A 20,083-nucleotide genomic window follows, 5' to 3' on the forward strand; every position below is an offset into this window, starting at 1 on the left:
TTATAAGGCAGCCTGAGGCGGTGGTAGTATTACCTGTTGGCTTAAGAATATCGGATTCTGGAAACTCATCGAAGTTTGAGGTATCATCAATGCTTTTGATTTCAATAGATATTGCAGCAGGCCTCTCTCTGCCAAGAACATACATGCCAAAAATTACTACGATTAGTAATCATATGGATCACAAGTAATCAAGTCTTTCTCCAAAAAAGACCCCTGGTCTGACAAGGGAAGACTGTCCACTGGCAGGCAGCATTAATTTCCTTTGAAAAGCTTATGACCACTGACCAACCACACCAGCTGACTACAACCAAAGAAAACTATGATGAAAAAAATGTAACAATTATTCATAGCTAGGAAGAAAGACAAGAAAAATAAGGAGAAATTAAAATCCAAAGTTAGCACACTCTCCCTGACAGCCTGCCCTGTCTGCTGAAAAGGGAAACTGAACCTCTAAACGGTCCCTCGTGTAGGGCTCTGCCCCTCTTCTACCAGAAGTGCCAACGAGTAGAGTGGCTAAAAGGCAAAGGTAGAAATCACAAGCATGCGAATTAGAACACTATTATGAAATGGATGACAACTTCATCTTCTGCTCAACCAATGAATGCTGAGTACGGAGGTCTGTGCAGCGCTGGCAGCTCTCTGCGAGCCCTGTCCGCCAACAGTTTCACGCTTCCCCTCCACTTCCCCTCTGCGCCCTTCCCCACTCCATCCTTCTTCCACTCCTCTCTTCCTTCTCTGTCTCCCAGTGATAGCCTCCACCCTAGGGGCAGGGACAGTCCTGCTGGTGGCTCCTAACACTAGAGAAGTTGGTGTGTTCTTGGTAAAAGCAAGTGCAACACAATGCTTAGGTAGTCCTTTCACCGTGGAATCCAAAGTTCACTTCACCTTGGAAATGACTGCTGGCTTCAACGTGTCCCGTGGCACACGGGTGACAGGAAGCCCCAACTCCCAATCCTCGCCATGAATGGAAATCAGGAAAAGACCCTGAATTTCTAAGAAGCTCTCTTCCGAACATACTTGGCTTGCCAGTAGTGGTGCTTCTAAATTAGTATTAAGCAAACTACAGACTTTCTGAAATTATCCTGAAACTTTTTATATGGATATACCTGATATGTTCCCAGTCAACACCTTCAAAAAAAGAATTACTTTTGATTTCCTCAACTCCAGGGGCTCCAATTCTATGTTCCCATTCACAGCAGAATCTGGAAAAGACAGAGGCCTTTCAGCATACCTCAAGTAGTCTCTTCAGAAAAAGAAAAGGAGAAATGGGAGGAAGGAGGGACCGACCCAGGAAATGATGAAAATTTTAAAAAAATAGATTCACTCATGTCAAAAAGCCTGGCTGGGGGACAGGGGAAATGTTCTCTGATACCTCAAAATTAGATCCTTGGCTCTCTCAGAAATAGGAACTTCTGGAGGAAAAGTCAAAGTTTCTTTCCAGTTCATCACCTTCTTATATGTCTCTTGAGGGGTCTCAGAACAGAAAGGTGGGTAGCCTGTAATAAAAAGGGAACTTCGGAGCTTTTACATCCCAGAACTTTGAATCTGAGATTATTCCCCTTAATCTGATTCTAATATATCTTTAATGATCCTATATGTCCTTCCCTACATGACATGGACAGGATTTCCACTCACCCCAGAAAACATCTAAACCAATTGTTCATTTTCCCCCAAACTCCTAAACCCAAAGTGAAGTTGTGCTTCTGGTACCACCAGGGAGCCAGCTACTAGCTGGAGCTGGAAAAAAGAAGGAGGACAGAAGCAGAGTTGCAGAGGCGGGGCTCACTGTGCCCAAAGAGGAAAACGAAAGGATGAAACAACATCATTAAGAAACGACTCCATTCTAGGAATATCCTTATTTGGGAAAAGTGACCACCATGCCTCTCTTTGAGAACTACAGGTGAGAAGGATAGTCACCGTAATACTCCACCTGCCCTCTACACAGACCACATCCGCCTCCACAGGCATGCGTCCAGTGTTCCCAAAGACAACACAGCCAGACGACGCCACACCAGTCATTCACACAGACTCACTCAGGGCCACCACAGACAGATGGGCTCTCCTAGTGCTCAGGCATATAGCCAGCCCCACAGATGTGTCCCCTAAATACACAGATATACCAAGCAACAGGGAGAGAGGTCTGAGGGGTCCATGCTCTGAAGGCTTTGAGAGAGAAGGGGGGACAGCAACTAAGAAGTAAAGAGTGCTCAAGACACGGCCCAGTGAAGGCTCTCTGTATACAATGGGTGTTTAATAAATGCCAGTGAATGAAAGAGTTGCCAGATGGAGAGGATGGAAAAATCGAAGAAAACCATGATAAATGATCAACAAAGCCACCAGAGGGTGCCAGGGAGCCAGAATATAGTGGGATACATTTGATGGCCCAGCGTTTTCTACCTAGGAAACTTCACTTTGAAAGATGAGGGGGGAAAAGTGCTCACTTAGATGACCCCCACCTGAAACAGTCTATTATCAACATAGGACTCTTTCCTGACTGCACAGAAAAAGTCCTCTGAAAGCACGCAACTTACCGATGAGCATTTCATACATGATCACCCCCAGCGACCACCAATCACAGAGCTTGTTGTACCCGGTCTGCATGAACACCTCAGGAGCAATGTAGTCAGGAGTGCCTACTGTGGAGAAGGCCTGAAACACGTACACACATCAGGAAGCCCAGCAGGAAGGTGGGTGCCCAGAGTTCTGTTCTAGAGACCAAAGGCTACAAGTATCACCTAGAGCTACCCACAAACTAAATAAGCAGGATGGCCCAGCAGCTTAATGGCAAGCCTGGCTTGCCAGAGAACTTCCAGAACGAAAATAAAGCTTTGTCAGTGAGGTGAGAGACCATTCACTAGGTCAAAGGTATCTGTCGTAGCAACTAGTACCATAACTGAGCACCCAGTAAGTGCCAGGCCCTGTACTCCTTTTATGCTTATGAGCCTATGACAAAACTCAGCGAAGAGGACCTTATTAGCCCAACTTTGCAGATAAAACTCTGATGCCCAAAACGGTTTTGCCCAAGGCCTCAGAACTAGTTAACTGGCAGAGCCCGGTTTGGAAATTAAATATCTTGCTCAAAACCATCCCTCTTTCTACCTCTTTAATTTGGAAAATCATAAAGGGAAACTTCATTATCAAAAGCTAAAGTTATAACCTAGTGGTCAAAGGTTTATAAATGTCTACTTATCAAACCGAAACATTTATGTAAATAGTTCTTAGAAGAGTATTTTCTAAATTCAAGTAATCTACTCTCATATACCAGGACTGCAATACTAGAGGAAGTACAGTCAAAAAGCCTTTCCTGTGCTCAGCATTTGAGGGCTTACCACATGGAAGGCTCTAATCTAAGTGCTTTCCATATTATATAACTTCTAAAGTTAAAAGCTACAGCTGTGTGGACTTTTAAAAATACTTATTATGAAATACTGCAAACATACAGGAAAAAAAGCACAGACAATACAACATCCATGTATACATTACCCATATTAAAGAGAGGTTAATAATCTGTGATATTTGTCTCAGATCATTCCTTTTTAAAAGAAACAAAACTACAGAAATGATTAAAGCCAGAATCCTTCTCTCCCCACTGAAGTCATAACTACCCTGAAATCATAACTACCCCTCTGCTATGCTTGTATGGATATTTGTATAAATGGCATATAACTTCTTGTATATTTCAACTTTTAATAAAGGGTTTCATACTGTACTGCATTATTCTACAGTGCTAAAACTTGCTTTTTTCCTCCATATTATGATTTTGAGATTTATTCATGTAGCTCTAGTTCACTAATTTCACTGCTGTACACTATTCCATTATACACATGTCACAATGTTTTTTATACGTTCTTCTCTAAATAAACACTTACATTGCTTCCAATGTTTCACTATAACAAGTAACACCTGAATAAACATTCTTGTAGCATGTCCTGGGCACTGGGTAGTATTGCTGGGTCTTGCATCATGAGCATCTTCAATTTAATCAGACATCATCCAGTTGTCCTCCAAGGTGGTTACGTCTATTTAAACATGCCCAGTGGGATGAGCTCCTAGTGCTCCACTTTCACCAACACTTGTCTTTGTCAGACTCTTAAATTTTTACCAATCTGATGAACATGAAATAGGATCTTGCTGTTTTAATTTGCATTTCCCTTATTTCTAGTAAGGTTGAGTGCATATTCATATGTTAATTAGCCATTCAGTTCTTTTTTCTGTGAATTACTGTTCAGATCCTTTGACCATTAGTTTTTTTTCAGTTGCATCATCTTTTTTCTTACTGATTCCTTGGAATTCTTTCTTTTTTAGCTTTTCTTTTTGGCCTCACGGCTTATGGGATCTTAGTTCCCCGACCAGGGATCGAACCCTGGCCCTGGCAGTGAAAGCGTGGAGTCCTAACCACTGGACCACCAGGGAAGTCCCTCGTAGTAATTCTTTATGAATCCAAGGCATTAATCCTGATTCAGAACATTAATCCTTTATAGTTTTATATATTGAAAATATCTTCTCCCAGACTGAGGCTTATCATTTTTATTATGATTTTTTTATTTGTTACATACCAAAAAATGTAAAATTACCAAATTATGAAGCATAATAAAATGAATACCCATGAGTCCAAATGAAGAACCAAAATATGTATCACTGATATTATTCAAACTAACAGTGTACCCACCAGCCCATCCTCCTGCTTCTCCTAACCCCCATGCTCAATTTTATGTTTATCATTCCTCTGCTTTTATTTTTTTATTTTTATTTTTTGGCCACACCACGTGGCATGCAGGATCTTAGTTCCCCGACCAGGGAATTGAACCCATGCCCCCTGCAGTGGAAGTGTGGAATCCTAACCACTGGACCGACAGGGTATTCCGTTCCTCTGCTTTTAAAAAGTAAGTTTGCCACATGTGTCTCTCAAACTGAGATCTTAGTTTTGTTTTTGAGCTTTGTAAAAATATTCTACATGCAGTCTTCTGCTACCTAATTTTTCCTCTCAGTATTTTGTTTCTAAAATTGATCCATGATGTCACATGTAGCTGTAGTTCAATTATTTTCACTGCTAAACAATATTCCATTCCAGAATGTAACCATTTTCCTGTTGATGGACACTGGGTTATTTCCAGTTTTTTGCCATTATGAAAATGCAATAAACATTCTTATACATGCCTCCTGGTACAAGAGTTTCTCCATGGCATCTGACTAGGGGTAGAACTGCTGGGTTGTAGGGTATGCACGTGAACTATAAGATAATTCCAAAGTAGCTGGACCATGTGGCTTGTCTTTTCATTTGCTTACATCTTTCAATATATGAAGGTTTTTTTTTCTTTAAAGTAGTAAAATACACCAAGTATTCCTTTACAATTTGTACTTCTTGTACGTTATTTAAGAAACCCTTCCTTTCTCTGAAGTCATAAATATATTATTGCCCAGTATTTTCTTCTAAAATTTTTTAAGTTTTATTTTCCATCTACAATCGATTTTTGTGTATACGGTAAGGCAGGAACTCATTTTTTCCATATGGAAAATTGTACACTGTTTTCTTTCAAATACACATATTAAATAACATAAATGCCAACTGTGTTTCTTTTTAAAGCTTTAGAGTCTGAAACATGGATTGGGCCTTCCCCAGGAAGCAGAAATATTTTAATTCTAAAAGTTGAGAAACTACAGAAACCCTTCAATTTAGACTAAATATATTCCAGCACAGCTGAATGTTAAGTAAATCTTATTTGTCCAAAGATTTCTATTATAAAACCAGAGACCTACTGCCACAAAAAAAGAATTTCTTCAAGATACTAAGGTGTAAAAAAAAAAATCTTGGGAGTTATAGAATGTAGGCAACAGCAGGTTCAAAACTGTGATATAAGGTAATGTTCTCACCTGGGAACTAGAGTCCCACCTTGGGAGCCCACTCTCACTTTAGCACATGGTAAGTACAAGTGATCCAGGTACTGCCCCCTTCCCAAACCTTTGTCTATTTTCCATACTGGGGTGTCCTCCAACTTGAAGCTCTTAATACCTCAAATCTATACCCTTCTTTTTCCTTTTTTTGTCTGGGTGTTCACAGTGTCAGCTAGAGCTGCGCTCTAAAAGAGTTTTGTTCACTGTTAATAGTCATTTCAAACATATGATATGTTCCAACTTATGATTTCATTTAAGGTTTTAGGGGATATAAAGCAATTTAATTTCCTACTTAATGACTTCTGAAAATTCTACACTCAAAAAAAATGAATTGACAAAGATTGGATGCCTAGATGTACCTCATCTTTTACCTCTGTGGTTTAATACCTTAAAGTTAGCTCATACCTATTGCCTAATCAGTTACTAGGGCCTAAGAGTTACCCAGGACCATGCTGGTACTACAAATATTAGAATAGGATTTAATCAGCCAAAGATGAAGCTAAAGCCTCTGCTTTTTTTCAGTGATTCTCAATGGACTGAAAAGTAGCAGGCAGGGTGAACAATTATATATGTTAGGCTTAACCTAGAGCAATAAATTTATATTAAGCATTAACTAATATTAACCTTCCACTTGGTACTAGCTGAATGGGATCACTTACAACAGGTCAAAAGCACAGGGCTAACTGACCTTTTGAAGACTGAAAGTTAGCTTTATTTTCTTCAAGTTATCAAAGGAGGTCATATGAGGATGACCACTTCTACTATCGATAGAGTAAAAAGGCAAGAACCTTAACCACAGCATGAGAACCTAAGTTTATTCAGATTAAAAAACATTAACTATTAAAGAACACTTAACTCCAAATATGGAACTTGGGAAATTTCCTTCCTTATAGACCTATAAGGGGTTCCTAGTAAGTCTGACATGATCCTTTGGAATATGTCAAAGGGCATAAAGCTTCTCAGAGTACAAGAATAATTTAAGGTATTTAAGCTTAATTACCCCCAAAATTAAAGTGGCCAAAGGTTAAATCTTAGTTTGCTTTAAAAAAAATTTTTTTTAATCACAGAAGATTCCCTACCTTTTGTTACCCTCCAAAACATAGATAATTATCAGTCTCCCAATAATGGAGAAGCTACTGTTTAAGAAATAGTCTCTTAGATAGAGGGTCTCAACTTTCACTGCACAGTAGAATCACGCAGAGCCCTTTTAAAAATCAGATACCGAGACTATATACCCCAAACCAACTGCATCAGAAACTCTTGGGGTGGGACCCAGCATCAGTAAGTTCTGAAGTTCCCTAGGTGATTCTGGTATGCAGCCAAGGCTAAGATCTACTGCTCTATGAGAGACATAATAGAAGCACCTGACCAAATTTGCTCCTGACATTCCTTAATCCTTAACAAGCTATGGAAAGAAGGCTATGATGTGACTAGCTATACCAAACTTAAGTATCCCCAAGCTAATGTTAGAAAAAGATATCACAGATTAATTTCACTTTCTACATTTCCAAAAGCCCAGGTTTAACATAAAAATCATAATATTCAAAGCATGGTCTTGAGGCCCACTGATGGGCCTTAAATGAATCCAAAAAATGCAAGCCTTTCTTTTGATTCTTTCTTAATCCTAAGGCTTCCACTTTCACATATGACTAACAGGTACTTAGTAGCAACCTACTAAATGAGTTATTAAGGATACTATAGAGAACTCTAATTCACTATTTTACTAAGAAATCTGGCCAAAACACTGTATTTGGCAAACCTGTTAAGTTACAACTGTATACACCAACAAGCAGAAGTGCCACTATTTCTAGCTAATACACATGCATGATCATCATTTCAAGTTAATCATAGTTTTCCATCCCTGCTATTCTTGCTTTCTAATGACCAACTGCTATAGTTTAGCTTTACTATTTTCAATTTGCTATTGGGTTTCTAGCAAAGCCTAAGTATGTAGTGATACACATTTCTATTATATCTGGTCAATAATTCTCCAATAACTAGACACTGGGATATGTGCATTGCATTTTATGAACCAATGAGTCAGAATAAAAGTTTGCCTAGACGGCAATATTTCACTGGTGAATTTGTACTATTTAAATAAATTCCAACATGCTATTGATATCAAGGTAAATGCAATAATGTTACTTATTTTTAAGCTTGTGGGGCATAATTTTATGTGTATATACTCAAATACTAGTAAAGTAAGCATTTCCCTTAAATTTCTCTCCAGTTTTTATCACCAAGTTCCTTTTTCCACCATAAAGTAGGAAAGGGTGGGGCAGATGAACTGATTTGACTCGGTGAATCAAACTTTTATAAGTTTGAGAACCACAGCCTTAAAGCTCTGGGTAGGTATTTGTACTTAGTTTCATTTTGCGAGAACTCCATCTTAAATATAACCCCTTTACCACCATAAACATAGGGAAAAGGTACAACAGGAAGGAAAGGGGTTGTCACCAATGTAAAAGGTCAGAATGAGGTCATCCACTGAAAACGTCACAACCAAAACAACCTCATATTATCTGCCCTCCTTCAAAAGATTACTTTTGGCGCTACCAACATAATGACAGTGCTCTATTAAGGTAATTTAAAACAAGGAATAGGTAAGCTGCAAACATTTATCAAATGCAAATTTACGTGCATACTTTTAAACTGATCCATACTTGGTTTGTAGCATTTAAGAAGCCACAAATATTACTTACTAGCTGACGTCTGTTTCTTTTCCAGGTTTCTGCTTTCCTTTTGGAATTCATGTTCTGAAAAGCTAAAAGCAGAGAAAACAAGTTCTAATCAAAGTTCAGGAATAAAGTTTACTACTTTTTTAGGCTCTGGTTCAAGCCACATGAGACCCTCAAGTCTTGCTTTTCTGCCCATACATCAATAACTCTGGATGACACATTTCCCAGCAAATTCATAAGCCCAAATCAGAGGCTCTAAAGCATTAACTCAAAGAATCACACAATAAGAGCTGTAAGCCACACTTCTATGTGGATCAGGTGGCCAGAGAGGACACAGACAGGCCTTAAACAAAATTAAAGGGAATTTAATCAGAATCACAGGGAATTCAGTCTCATCAGAAGCAAAGGTCCCAAAGTGGACCTAAAACATTCACAACTTCTCAAAATTACTATCAAATTTCCAACAGTAGTAACTGTTACATAGTCAGAGACTTCTGAATATATAATACACTATGGACATAAGCTTCTCAAGGATGAACTGTAATTTTACTATAGAGTTTCAATGGTTTGATAGCGTGAAAGTAACTCATAAACTTCTTTCTGCCATGACAGGAAGAAGCACCAAGGATAAATCTAATCTGGAGTTGTTCCCAGGACTCTTTCCTCTACTACTTTTGCTTGCCTGCTCCTTATTCATCCCTTGTAACCTTCTCAGTAGAGCTCCAAAGAATGCTCTTTTGGACATCTGCCTTTAACACATTTGGTAGCCTTCATCTTGCCTCACCATATAGTACAAATCACAGGCAAACCTGGGAAGGTATTTTTATTCTCTAAAGACTCAAACTGTGAGAATCTCCTAATCCATCCCGCATATTTTGGTTACCAGGGGAACAGCTCTTCCAGGCCCAGTTAAGGGATAAAAAGGCTAACATCACTGTTAACACTTACTGAAATCACTGGGGAGGCTGTGGTTCAGATTCCTATAAAATTCTGTCCTATGTGCTTTTTTCAGTCCTGTGCAAAGGCCAAAGTCAGAAAGTTTCACGTGGCCCTACGGGGAGGAAACAAGGTAATGAATGGATGAACATTCATGGATGTGAAACAGAACATTATCTTCTCCAGCTCTGTGCAGTATCCATTGCAGCTCCACAGCCAAAGGGTGCTGCTTTTTCTTTTACCACAGGGAGAAATATATAATAGCAAACAAATTCTTTAAAGATCACCCCAAATCCTATTACACAAATAAAAGTATTTTCATTTTTGCACATTACCTTTGTTTTTGTCCAAATATAAACTTTAAAACTAGTTGAACCCTCCGTGGCATCTAACTTTTTTTTCACTTTTTTAAAATATTGAAATATAGTTGGCATACAATATTATATTAGTTTCAGGTGTATCCACAGCATCTAATTTTACTTCTTAAACTAACTCAATCAAATATTCTTTTGTGTTTCTTCAAAATCATTTTTAATGTCTACATAACATGCAAATGACTTAGTACATCACTGTCTGCCTATCCCCGATACTGGATGCTTAATCCACTCTCAAAGCACCCCTGTGCCAGAGAGGGCCTGTGTTCCCAACCCTAATCACACATGGTACAGAAGATGGTCTTAATAAACAGCTGTTAAATGATGAGTAAATAAATCTTTGTTCATATAGCTTTTTCTCCACTTGAATTATTTCATCAGAATAAATGCCAAGGAGTAAACTATTCCAAAGACAAAGGGAATAAACTTTATTGCACAGTTATTGACAAATATTGCCACACTGTATTCCAATCATAAGTCTCTGACTTTATCATTGTCTTCAAAGAAAACTCACACCTCCTGTGACGCAGGCACCATGCCTTTAAGTGTGCTGTCTCATTCTTAAGCCACACTTCACAGACTCAAGAGTCATTAAATGACTTTGGGGTGAAATGGCAGAACCAAAGGCAGAAATCAATGCTCTCTCTCTCCAGACCAGGATTACTTAACCTCTCCAACCCCCTGATCTCATCTGGAAAATGGGAATAATGATATCTTCCTGGCAAGAATGATGAGAATTAATGCATGTAAGGCTCCTAACCTGGAATCTGGCACATGCCTAGCCCTAAGGAAGAGGAAGGTGTTCTTGGGGTGGTGAGATTTTCCTTGCAGGACATTTGGTCCACGCCAAAAGGTCCTTGATACTTGGTTCTGTCCAAAACCACTTGGCATGGACACTTTGGATTGGACCAAATTGCAAGGAACTTTTTGCATGGACCAAACGTCTTATGAACATTTTAGACAGGACCAAATGTCCACTAACCAAAATTTTAAGTAGATAAGGAGGTAAAACCAAAAACAGGGGAGGGACTCCTGATGCTCAGGGATCTATACTGCTCAAGGTCACACAGTTAAAAGTGATGTGGCCAAGGTCTGAGCTCCAATGACTCATCTGTGGTCTTTCCATGATACCACCTTCCTTCAGTCCGTAACATACAAACTTCCCAGCATACAAGGTTACAGAAGCTTTGCTTAGGGTCAGGTTTTTGGAGGGTTTTTTATCCCATTAGGTTTGGCTGTGTGTGTGTGTGTGTGTGTGTGTCTATCTGTGTGTGTGTGTGTGTGTGTGTGTGTGTCTGTGTGTGTGTGTGTGTGTCTGTCTGTCTGTCTGTCTTTGGTAAACTACCAAAGACAAAAGACAGCTTTGGGCCTGCTAACCTAGTATCTTCCTTTAAGACTTGCAAATAACCTGTTCTGCAAGCCAAGGAAGTGTTTTATAGTTCTCATAATTACATGATTTACCTGGACACCTCCAAGAAAAAGTGTCTTAAAAAGCAGTGCCGGGGCTTCCCTGGTGGCGCAGTGGTTAAGAATCTGCCTGCCAAGGCGGGGACATGGGTTCGAGCACTGGTCTGGGAAGATCCCACATGCTACGGAGCAACTAAGCCCGTGAGCCACAGCTACTGAGCCTGAGCTCTAGAGCCCGCGAGCCACAACTACTGAGCCCATGCGCCACATCTACTGAAGCCCATGTGCCCTAGAGCCCATGCTCCACAATAAGAGAAGTCACCACAATGAGAAGCCCGTGCACCACAACAAAGAGTAGCCCCCGCTCGCCACAGCTAGAGAAAGTCTGCGCACAGCAACGAAGACCCAACGCAGCCAAAAATAAATAAATTAAATAAATAAATTTATTAAAAAAAAAAAAAAAAAGCGGTGCCTGGAGCAAATGCTATTCAAACCTAAATTTTCAGGGAACTCTGTAGCTCTTCTGAGTATACAGCAGGAACTCAAAATGTCTGCATTTTCACTTCTATAATCTATATGGCTAAACACATACATGAGCTCTCCTCTACAAGTCTGGGCTACCATATTGTAGAGAGCATGTATGCACCAAACAGGGTTCCCAAATCCTCCTCAGTAGACTGAGTCCCCAAGCTCTTGGCCTTCAGTATGTTTGCTGACCTTGAACACAGACTACGGCCTACAACTAAGCGAGAACTACGGCACCTGGGGTACAGAACCAAGGCATCTGAACCCAAGACCACACAAAGTAGGGCTACTGCTTTATTAAAAATATATCTGGGACTTCCCTGGTGGCGCAGTGGTTAAGAATCCGCCTGCCAATGCAGGGGAAATGGGTTCGATCCGTTCGGTCCGGGAAGATCCCACATGTGGTGGAGCAACTAAGCCCAAGAGCCACAACTACTGAGCCCACACGCTGCAACTACTGAAGCCCGCGCACCTAGAGCCCGTGCTCCGCAACAAGAGAAGCCACCGCGATAAGAAGCCCGCGCACCGCAATGAAGAGTAGCCCCCACTCACTGCAACTAGAGAAAGCTCGCGTGCAGCAATGAAGACCCAAGGGAGCCAAAAATAAATAAATTAAAAAAAAAAAAGAAAACCCTTCTATCAGGCGCAGTTTAAAAAATATATATATATATCTGAACTTAAGGACAGAAAAATAATTTCATATACATTAACATTTTAAAAGCAGAATACCAAGCTATTTACTTTTACGATGCTAACTGTACATAAATTGACACAAACAGAAAAGGTACTGAAGCTATTTTACTAAAATAGTGGTTATCTTTGAATGATAACATTATAGGTATTTTTCTTTATAGCTCTCTGTATTGTCCAAATTTTCCACTACGTATATACATTATTCTTAAAATAAAGAAAAAAACTATTAACCAGAAGAAATTATCTGACAAACCTCCTACCCTCTTGAAACAGAAAGATTAAGGTTTCCAAAGAAAGTAGACCAAAACTTCAGATTTTTCAAAGACTGTTATCAAAAGACAGTAAGAAAGAAAAATACCCTAAGAATTAAATTTACTTTCCTACTTAAAAGAAAAATTCAGTCTAGACAACAATTCTATGTACCAGAACACAACAACCTAGAATTTTAGAGCTGGAAGGGACTTCGGAGCTTCTCTGGATCAATATATTCACTTTATAGATAAGTGAGGTCCAGTCAGTGGAGGAACTTGCCAAGGAGCATCCAACAATTTAGCAGCACAGGGATTCTCTTCTGATTTGCTGTGAGTTTAAGAATCAGGGAACTAACCTCATTTGCATGTCTAAAGATGACTACAAAGATGACTACAGAGACTGAGCAGGACTCTGTCTTAAGCAGAGGGCGCAGGATTTGGAACCTGAACTTTGTGGCAGATTATTGTTGTTGTTGCCTTACTTCCTGGTTCTTGGCTGGGATCCTCAACAGATGAGGTTGACCCAACAAAAGGGTTCTTGATAGGTGATGCATTAGTATAGTTAATTATATGCTAAGAGAAGATGACTATCTTTGGCTTTATTACAAAATAACTTAAATCAATTTTATTCTTCATCATTTTCCAAAATGTTCTTTATCTTTACGAGGAACGTTCAGTCAAATTATGGAATTCATAAGCCTTTCAGAGAAAGTAAGTAACAGCAAACTTACCTGTAAGAAAAAGAAAAAAATGTACCGGGTAGCTCACAGCCCCCCTCCTGTGATTACCGCAAGCCACGCAGGTGTTAAAGCAGAGGCTGCTCAGACAGGTAAAGACACGCTGGTCAGGCTGCTACTCCCCACAGTACCTTGCTGTCCAGGAGAAGGTTGTCTGGCTTGATGTCTCTGTGGATGAATCCGAGTTGGTGGATGGAGTCTATGGCTAATACTGTCTCTGCTGCATAAAACTGTGTCTCCTCTTCTGTCAGTGTGTCCTTCTTCATCAGCAGGGTCATCATGTCCCCTGGAAACAAGAAGATACAAAGTACACACACACACACAAAACAACACATGAATAAATGCCGGTTTTCAATATGTCTCCCTCATCTGCCAACGTAAGGCGGTGCTAAACAGGCCTCTGCTCTGTCCCAGGGATTACCCACTACGGGCGGAAATGCCCAATATGAGCAGAAATGGTAAGCCGTTTCTAACACTTAAAAGGTAAAATTCACAGCCAGGGATTGCAAAACACTTTCACCTAAGCTAACCGATGCTGACCACTGAGCTGTGATTTCCCTTTTACTTTGGAGAGAGAAAGGAAATTTCTCTCACACTAAAATAAATAAATAAGTAGACAGATAAATAAATTTGCTTAAGATAATTTTTTGGACTGGGGGAAAAGCTACTTTACTTTTCACTTTGCACAAATATCTGCAAACTTCTCTCTACCTAGAACCAAATGGCATTTCCACATAGGCTGTACTGCCATTATCAGAGAGGCTGAAATGCCAAACAACAGAAACGTAAAAATTCTGGGAGGCTGAGAACAAGCTCTCCAATGTTTATTCACAAAACACTAGAACATAAATAAAAAGGTGGGATTTAGGTAGCAAAGTGTTAGTCAACAAAAGCTAAATATGAACTGAAAATGCTACAGACTAGGATGTGTAATAGCTGCCTCCCAAAAGTACACGGGGAACACCTCCCTAGATCAGTTGGGTTTTTTCTCCAGTGTTTTATTGTAGGTAGTTAAATATACACCAAAATGCTTTATGCAACTTTTACAACACAACATCAGTATTTTAGCAGTTAAAAGGTAACCTTAGTTTTCTGCAAAGTCAAAATTTAATTATTTCTGCTTAATACCATCAACATAAAATGGTGAAAAAAAGATTCCGATCCTAACTCAACAGTCAGACAAAAGCAAAGGAAATATGAATAAGCAGTTTAAAGCTAAAAGAAACAGGAAAGATTCAGTTTAGATCGCATAGGAAGACATTTATATTAGAAAACAGGGAAAAGAGATAGAAACCTCTGATTTTAATAGAGCGCCATCCTGCTTTTTAAATTTAATTTATAACTTTGAGGGAATTTTTGTATTCTTGGAGAAAAGTGGATATTTTACCCTTGGGCAAAAATTAAGCCATTTATTAAAATGCTCCTTTTTGCCCCAAAACTTGAAAAACATGATTGCCTTATCACTCCTGGCAGCCAGGCATTCAATCTGGAGGCACATCAGAGACTCAGGCTGGCTCTAAGTTATCTGTGAGGCCTCAGCGCTGTGGCCCCACCTGTGCGGGCTTGCTCAGATGATCAGAGCGCTCAGGCCAGGCGGTCTATGGCTCTGCAGGCCAGCTCCACCAGGTGCAAAGGGCAGGGTCCAGGAGACAAGAGAGGCTATGGAAGATGGTGCAGGTAAGGTTTGAGGAGACACATGTCAAGGGGCTGGCTGGTTACTGAACTGGTTCTTACTCCGATTTAACGACTGGCATCTAAATGTTAAAAAGTTTCTCCTCATTCTATCAGATAGATTCTTTGCTAGCCTTCATCAGTTGTTAATAAAAAATTATTGATGACCCTAAAACTAAACTAAAGGTTGTCACAAGATCAAATATTACACCACAATTATATTAGTTTTGCTATAGAAGCAAAAAAGAAAAAGTTTTCTTTCTTTCCTACCAGTGTGCTCACAGTTTGTCTGCTCCCTGGGATACAGACTGTGTTCCCCAGAACAGATGCATGCTCTGTTCTGGGTGTACTTTGGAGCTGTCTCAGAAGATGCACATGCCGAGTTACATAAAACTTGAAATCTCAGAAATGAGAAACTGATTGTGGCTACTAATATAGGTAATGAGAAATTCACTTCTTATAAGTTATAGAAAAAAGGTTGAAGCAAAGAATGTAATAGCTTCAATTCTGTCACTTGGGTAACTAATTATACATGATTCCACTGACAGGAGGGTAGGCAAAGCCCCTAGTTTATTCCTATATATTTAGAAAGAAAAAGAAAAGAAAGAAATATCCATCTGAAATCATGAGAATGAAGAAGGTTACTTTTATGGCCCTAAAGCTGTAGAAAGGCACCCCAGCACAGACAGGTTACTGACCTCCTTATAGACCTAAAAAGATACAGAAAGCAACTTTGTGAGCACGATTAAAAGTAGAAAGGAGGGTTAATTGATGTGATAGAGAAACCATAAAACAAAAAGGAAAAATGACCTTTCATCGTCAAGTAATTACCTCCGGGCAGGAACTCCATGATTAGGTAGAGGTTTAGCTTATCCTGAAAACTATAGAACATTTTCACAACCCACAAACTGTCTGCCTCCACTAGAATGTCACGCTCCGCACGAATGTGGCCAACCTGGAGGTACACGCATTTGATTAATGACAAGCCTTGCTCTGCTTTATTAGACTGTATATTTGTTTAAACAATTTAAATACTGTTTTGAGTATTAAACTGTGATGATACAAAAGATCTAATTTATGCTTAGGCAAACCTACTAACTCAAAATTGACAACATTTGACTTGAAGGTATTCGGTGATGAAAACTTGAGTGATGAAAGGCTTAAAAAATGGCAAAATCAATGGCTTGAATGCAAAGGAAAACTATAACAGTGCTATAAATGGAACCTCTGATTAGTTAAAATTACCATCCTTTTGCATATCTTTTTGTTCTAATAATCCTTTTTGATAGAAAGAAGTCCCCAAGATGAGACTCTCTAAACACATCCTCCCTCAGGTCTTCAATGACATCTGCAAAGACAATGCCCTGGTTGACAATACCAGAATGCTCTGATGCCACAGAATTCAGTTCACTGCTGTGCACACAGGATGTGCTCGATCAGGTCTTACTGAACTTAAATACAAGAACACCTAAGAAAAGTTGTAGATTCAAATTTATGACCTTGCCGTTTTCTATTTTTACTGAAATATCTAGCTAGGAAGACCAAGTTGCCAAAGGTTTGGGAGAATTACTTCATTAATTTATTATTATCAAGTTTAGTTTATCTACTTTAAGTATATAATAGTAATCAAAACACTGCTGCACATTATCAAGTCCCACCCCCTCTCCTCTTATATAAGCGTCACAAGATGCAAAACTGGGTTGAATCAGGTCTAAATTTATTAAGACTCAGTCCAATCCTTGAATAGAGGTTTTGATCTTAACATATGTTCCAGGGCTGGACCTCCTAGAATATGTTCAGAGGTAAAGATATACCAAGTTCACAAACGGCACTTCTATTGGCAAACTCGGCCCATGGTTTTTGTTTTGAGACAATGTGCTGTATGCTTGTTTGTTTTACTGGTATGTCTTTACCAAAGACACAGATCCCAGCCCTCTCTCCTGTCTTACACCTAACCTGCCTCATTCTTCCATGCTAACTCCCACAGGCCTAAAAGCATCTGAGTTTTCAGTTTCTACTAAAATTGTTCTTTAGGAAATGTTTAAATAAATTCAATGTCTTAAAACAGGGGTCCCCAGTACCAGTCTGCAGCCTGTTAGGAACCGGGCTGCACAGCTGTAGGCGAGCAAGCGAAGCTTCACCTGCTGCTCCCCACCACTCCCCGTGGCCTGCGTTACCACCTGAAACATCCCACCTCCCCCCGCCAGTCCGTGGAAACACTGTCTGCCATGAAACCGGTCCCTCGTGCCAAGAAGGTTGGGGACCGCTGTCTTAGAAAATTTACATTTTTACATCTCTACTTATGGTATGAGGGTGGGAAAAATGGAAGAAGATAAGGGTGATAAGGAACAGTGTTATAAAATCATGAAGAAGCCAAGTAATGCTTTGAGGAAATGCTCATGCCGCTTGCTAAAATGCAGCCCTGGCTATGACCCAGTCAATTACTACACGAAGACCATACATGGCAGCATTCACCCACCTCTGCTTCCCTTGTCTCCTGTTAAGGCCTCTACCTACTGCAGGGATGTACGGAAAAGAAGAGACACTACCACTGCCACTTGTCACTCGCCTTAGAGGGCAGGATAGTGACTGCAACATTCTCAGTTTGTCACAGGGAAAGCTACAGGTACTGTGACCACACCTTGCCCTTCTCTCCTGGGGCTGAGACAGCAGCTAAGAACCTCAAGATACAGGGGTGGAGTCACGTGATTTTAGGGTAGGGGAGGGAAGAGCCAGAGGTGCAACTCACACCAGAGGTTCCCTTTCCCCTGTTCCATAAATACTGAATGGGGTGGGGGAATCACATGCTAGCTGCTACCCTGGGCACTAGGAAAGCAGAGATGAAAGTCAGTCTTTGGTTCCATCCTAACACTATACTGGCATCACAACTGAGGTTTTCCTTTTGCACTGGAAGAGAAACATGAAGAGACTAGCTACATGCTGGTCTCTTACCCTTTAAAATTTATTTTCCAGGTAGCAGAAATTTCCATCTTGTGGGACAGAATAACAACCTGAACTCTTAGTGGGTAGCTGTAATTCCTGCTCAGTTTTGTAATAGCAAGCAAAAAGTTTTCCTCTGGATAAGCCACCTACACCTACAAAAAGTTAGGCTCTGAATCTATACTTTGTCAGTCCCACCCAGAAGTGATGGATTTGCCCCACAAAGCTGCTGCTGCATGCTTCCTCAAGACGGCTGACCCAGGTAGAGCCTGTGGCCAGAAACTTTAATTGGACCACACTGAGATCAAACTTTAAGAGCTGAGTCCATCAGCAAGGTGAGCTACTAATTTAAGTTAATGCATCATTTAAAATCTTAATTTGAACAGACATTTCCTTTATTTTCATGTAGAAAATTTTTAGAAACTGATTTTGAAGAAGGTACAGTACTTGAGCAAATGTTTTTACACAATATGTTTGGATCATCCTGTTACCACTTCTGTTACCTCTGGCACATGCTATGAAGGATTAATAAGTCAAACTCATGATGTGTACTTCTCTTTACGATTTTATTCTGAATGCTAATCATTTGATAAAGAAAGATTTTGAGTCTTGCTTAAAACTATAGGAAATTTATCTTGTAAAAATAGAATTTACTTGTGAAATACAAAATATACTGACTAATCAATACAGCCTTACATTTTGCTTTTCAAGATTAACTGAAACTCTTTCAGTGCCTACACCCATATCACACACTAATTTTTAGATATAAATTAATAGGGCTAGTGTGCATTATGAATAAGGTTGGTGTTAGCATAAACTATATTGTCTGAAGATATACTGCCAGGGTATTTGATACTCTCGACCAAAATTCCTGGGAGTCTAAAGCTTCTGGGTAATATTGGAAAATTAAAGAGAAAATTAAAATCCCAAATTTTGAGCTGGTGCTTAAATGAAGGGCAGAGAAGCCTTGGTGATTATACCTCCTCTCGAGCAGCAGGAAGGACTGGGTGTGGGGCTGGCCTCCATCCCGGCTCTTAGGCTCTGTATCCAGAGCTCTCCTTTCCATGGGGTCTCTCTGCCCTCCTGTAGCAACTGGTATTCTACAGGATATTTGCAGGTGTCACCCATTACAATCTGTTCTTAAGCAACCTGCTAAATTAAACTAGATTTATAGAAAGTCTGCATTCTCATTTTTAATATATTGTCCAATATTTAAAATCTTAGTTATTCTACATGAAGTACTTAATGCATCTTATAAATCTATTTGCAAAGTAGGTTTGAGGTTTTAGAAAGTATTCGTAATCATTAAAGGAGAATCTGCATTGCTCTGCCGTTTGCATTATATTTTTTCAAATGCATTCCAAAAGAAGACTGGTCTTAGGTAGTGATGAGCCACTGAGAAGACCCAACTTTGGTTTGCATGTACAGAATGAAGCATGGTAAGACACATTCTAGATTGCAAATTCTAAATTCTAATTCCTAAGCCTCAGTTCCAAGGTGTATATACAACTTCTATCTCTCAGCATTCAGTAAGGAACATGCTACCACAGTAAGAAAGAGCTCAAAAAAAGGCTCCTGATGACAAGGACAGCTTGTGATCAACTGGGAGACACAAATATCAGATATTTCTCTAGTAGGTTTTCAACTTTAAGAAGTCTGCACATAATGTATACGCATTATTTGTACTTTTAAAATATATGTAACTCCTTTTGGGGAGAAAGAAAAGTAATATTACATGTATATTCATACATGACAGGGCTAAAGAAAACTAAAATAGGAATATACACTTCAATTAAGCAAAAAGAACAGTTCTAGGAGACAAAAATTCATAAGCTGACTAAAATCGCTGCTACAATTGTGCTTTTACCTGTTCTTTTTCAAGCATATCTGCTTTACGGAGTATTTTCATTGCATACACATGCCCTGTATCTTTCTTCTGAACAAGCCGCACCTAAAAGTTATAAAGAAATGCCAAAAGT

The 20,083-nt window shown here is 39.6% G+C and overlaps 1 protein-coding gene across 5 annotated transcripts in view; it reads right to left on the reverse strand.

Moving 5' to 3' along the window:
• The window catches only part of STK38 (serine/threonine kinase 38), a 122,772-nt gene that overhangs the window by 83,111 nt on the left and 19,578 nt on the right, over window positions 1-20,083 (reverse strand). For 3 of the 5 annotated variants that reach the window (XR_014232542.1, XM_082346709.1, XM_082346710.1), the window contains exons 5-13: window positions 19,972-20,055; window positions 15,996-16,119; window positions 13,625-13,779; window positions 9,519-9,621; window positions 8,595-8,656; window positions 2,532-2,649; window positions 1,373-1,496; window positions 1,107-1,202; window positions 34-128 (exon numbers count right to left, since the gene is read on the reverse strand). Coding sequence is in view for 4 of the 5 variants with exons in the window: in XM_082346709.1 (XP_082202835.1) it covers window positions 34-128; window positions 1,107-1,202; window positions 1,373-1,496; window positions 2,532-2,649; window positions 8,595-8,656; window positions 9,519-9,621; window positions 13,625-13,779; window positions 15,996-16,119; window positions 19,972-20,055 (961 nt within the window). In the remaining variant the exon portion in view is untranslated. The remainder of the gene's footprint in view (window positions 1-33; window positions 129-1,106; window positions 1,203-1,372; window positions 1,497-2,531; window positions 2,650-8,594; window positions 8,657-9,518; window positions 9,622-13,624; window positions 13,780-15,995; window positions 16,120-19,971; window positions 20,056-20,083) is intronic. The other 2 variants (XM_082346712.1, XM_082346711.1) reach the window with 2 other exon arrangements.

This window comes from Balaenoptera borealis (genome assembly GCF_965194805.1).
Source record: "Balaenoptera borealis genome assembly, chromosome: 12".
Lineage (NCBI taxonomy): Eukaryota > Metazoa > Chordata > Mammalia > Artiodactyla > Balaenopteridae > Balaenoptera > Balaenoptera borealis.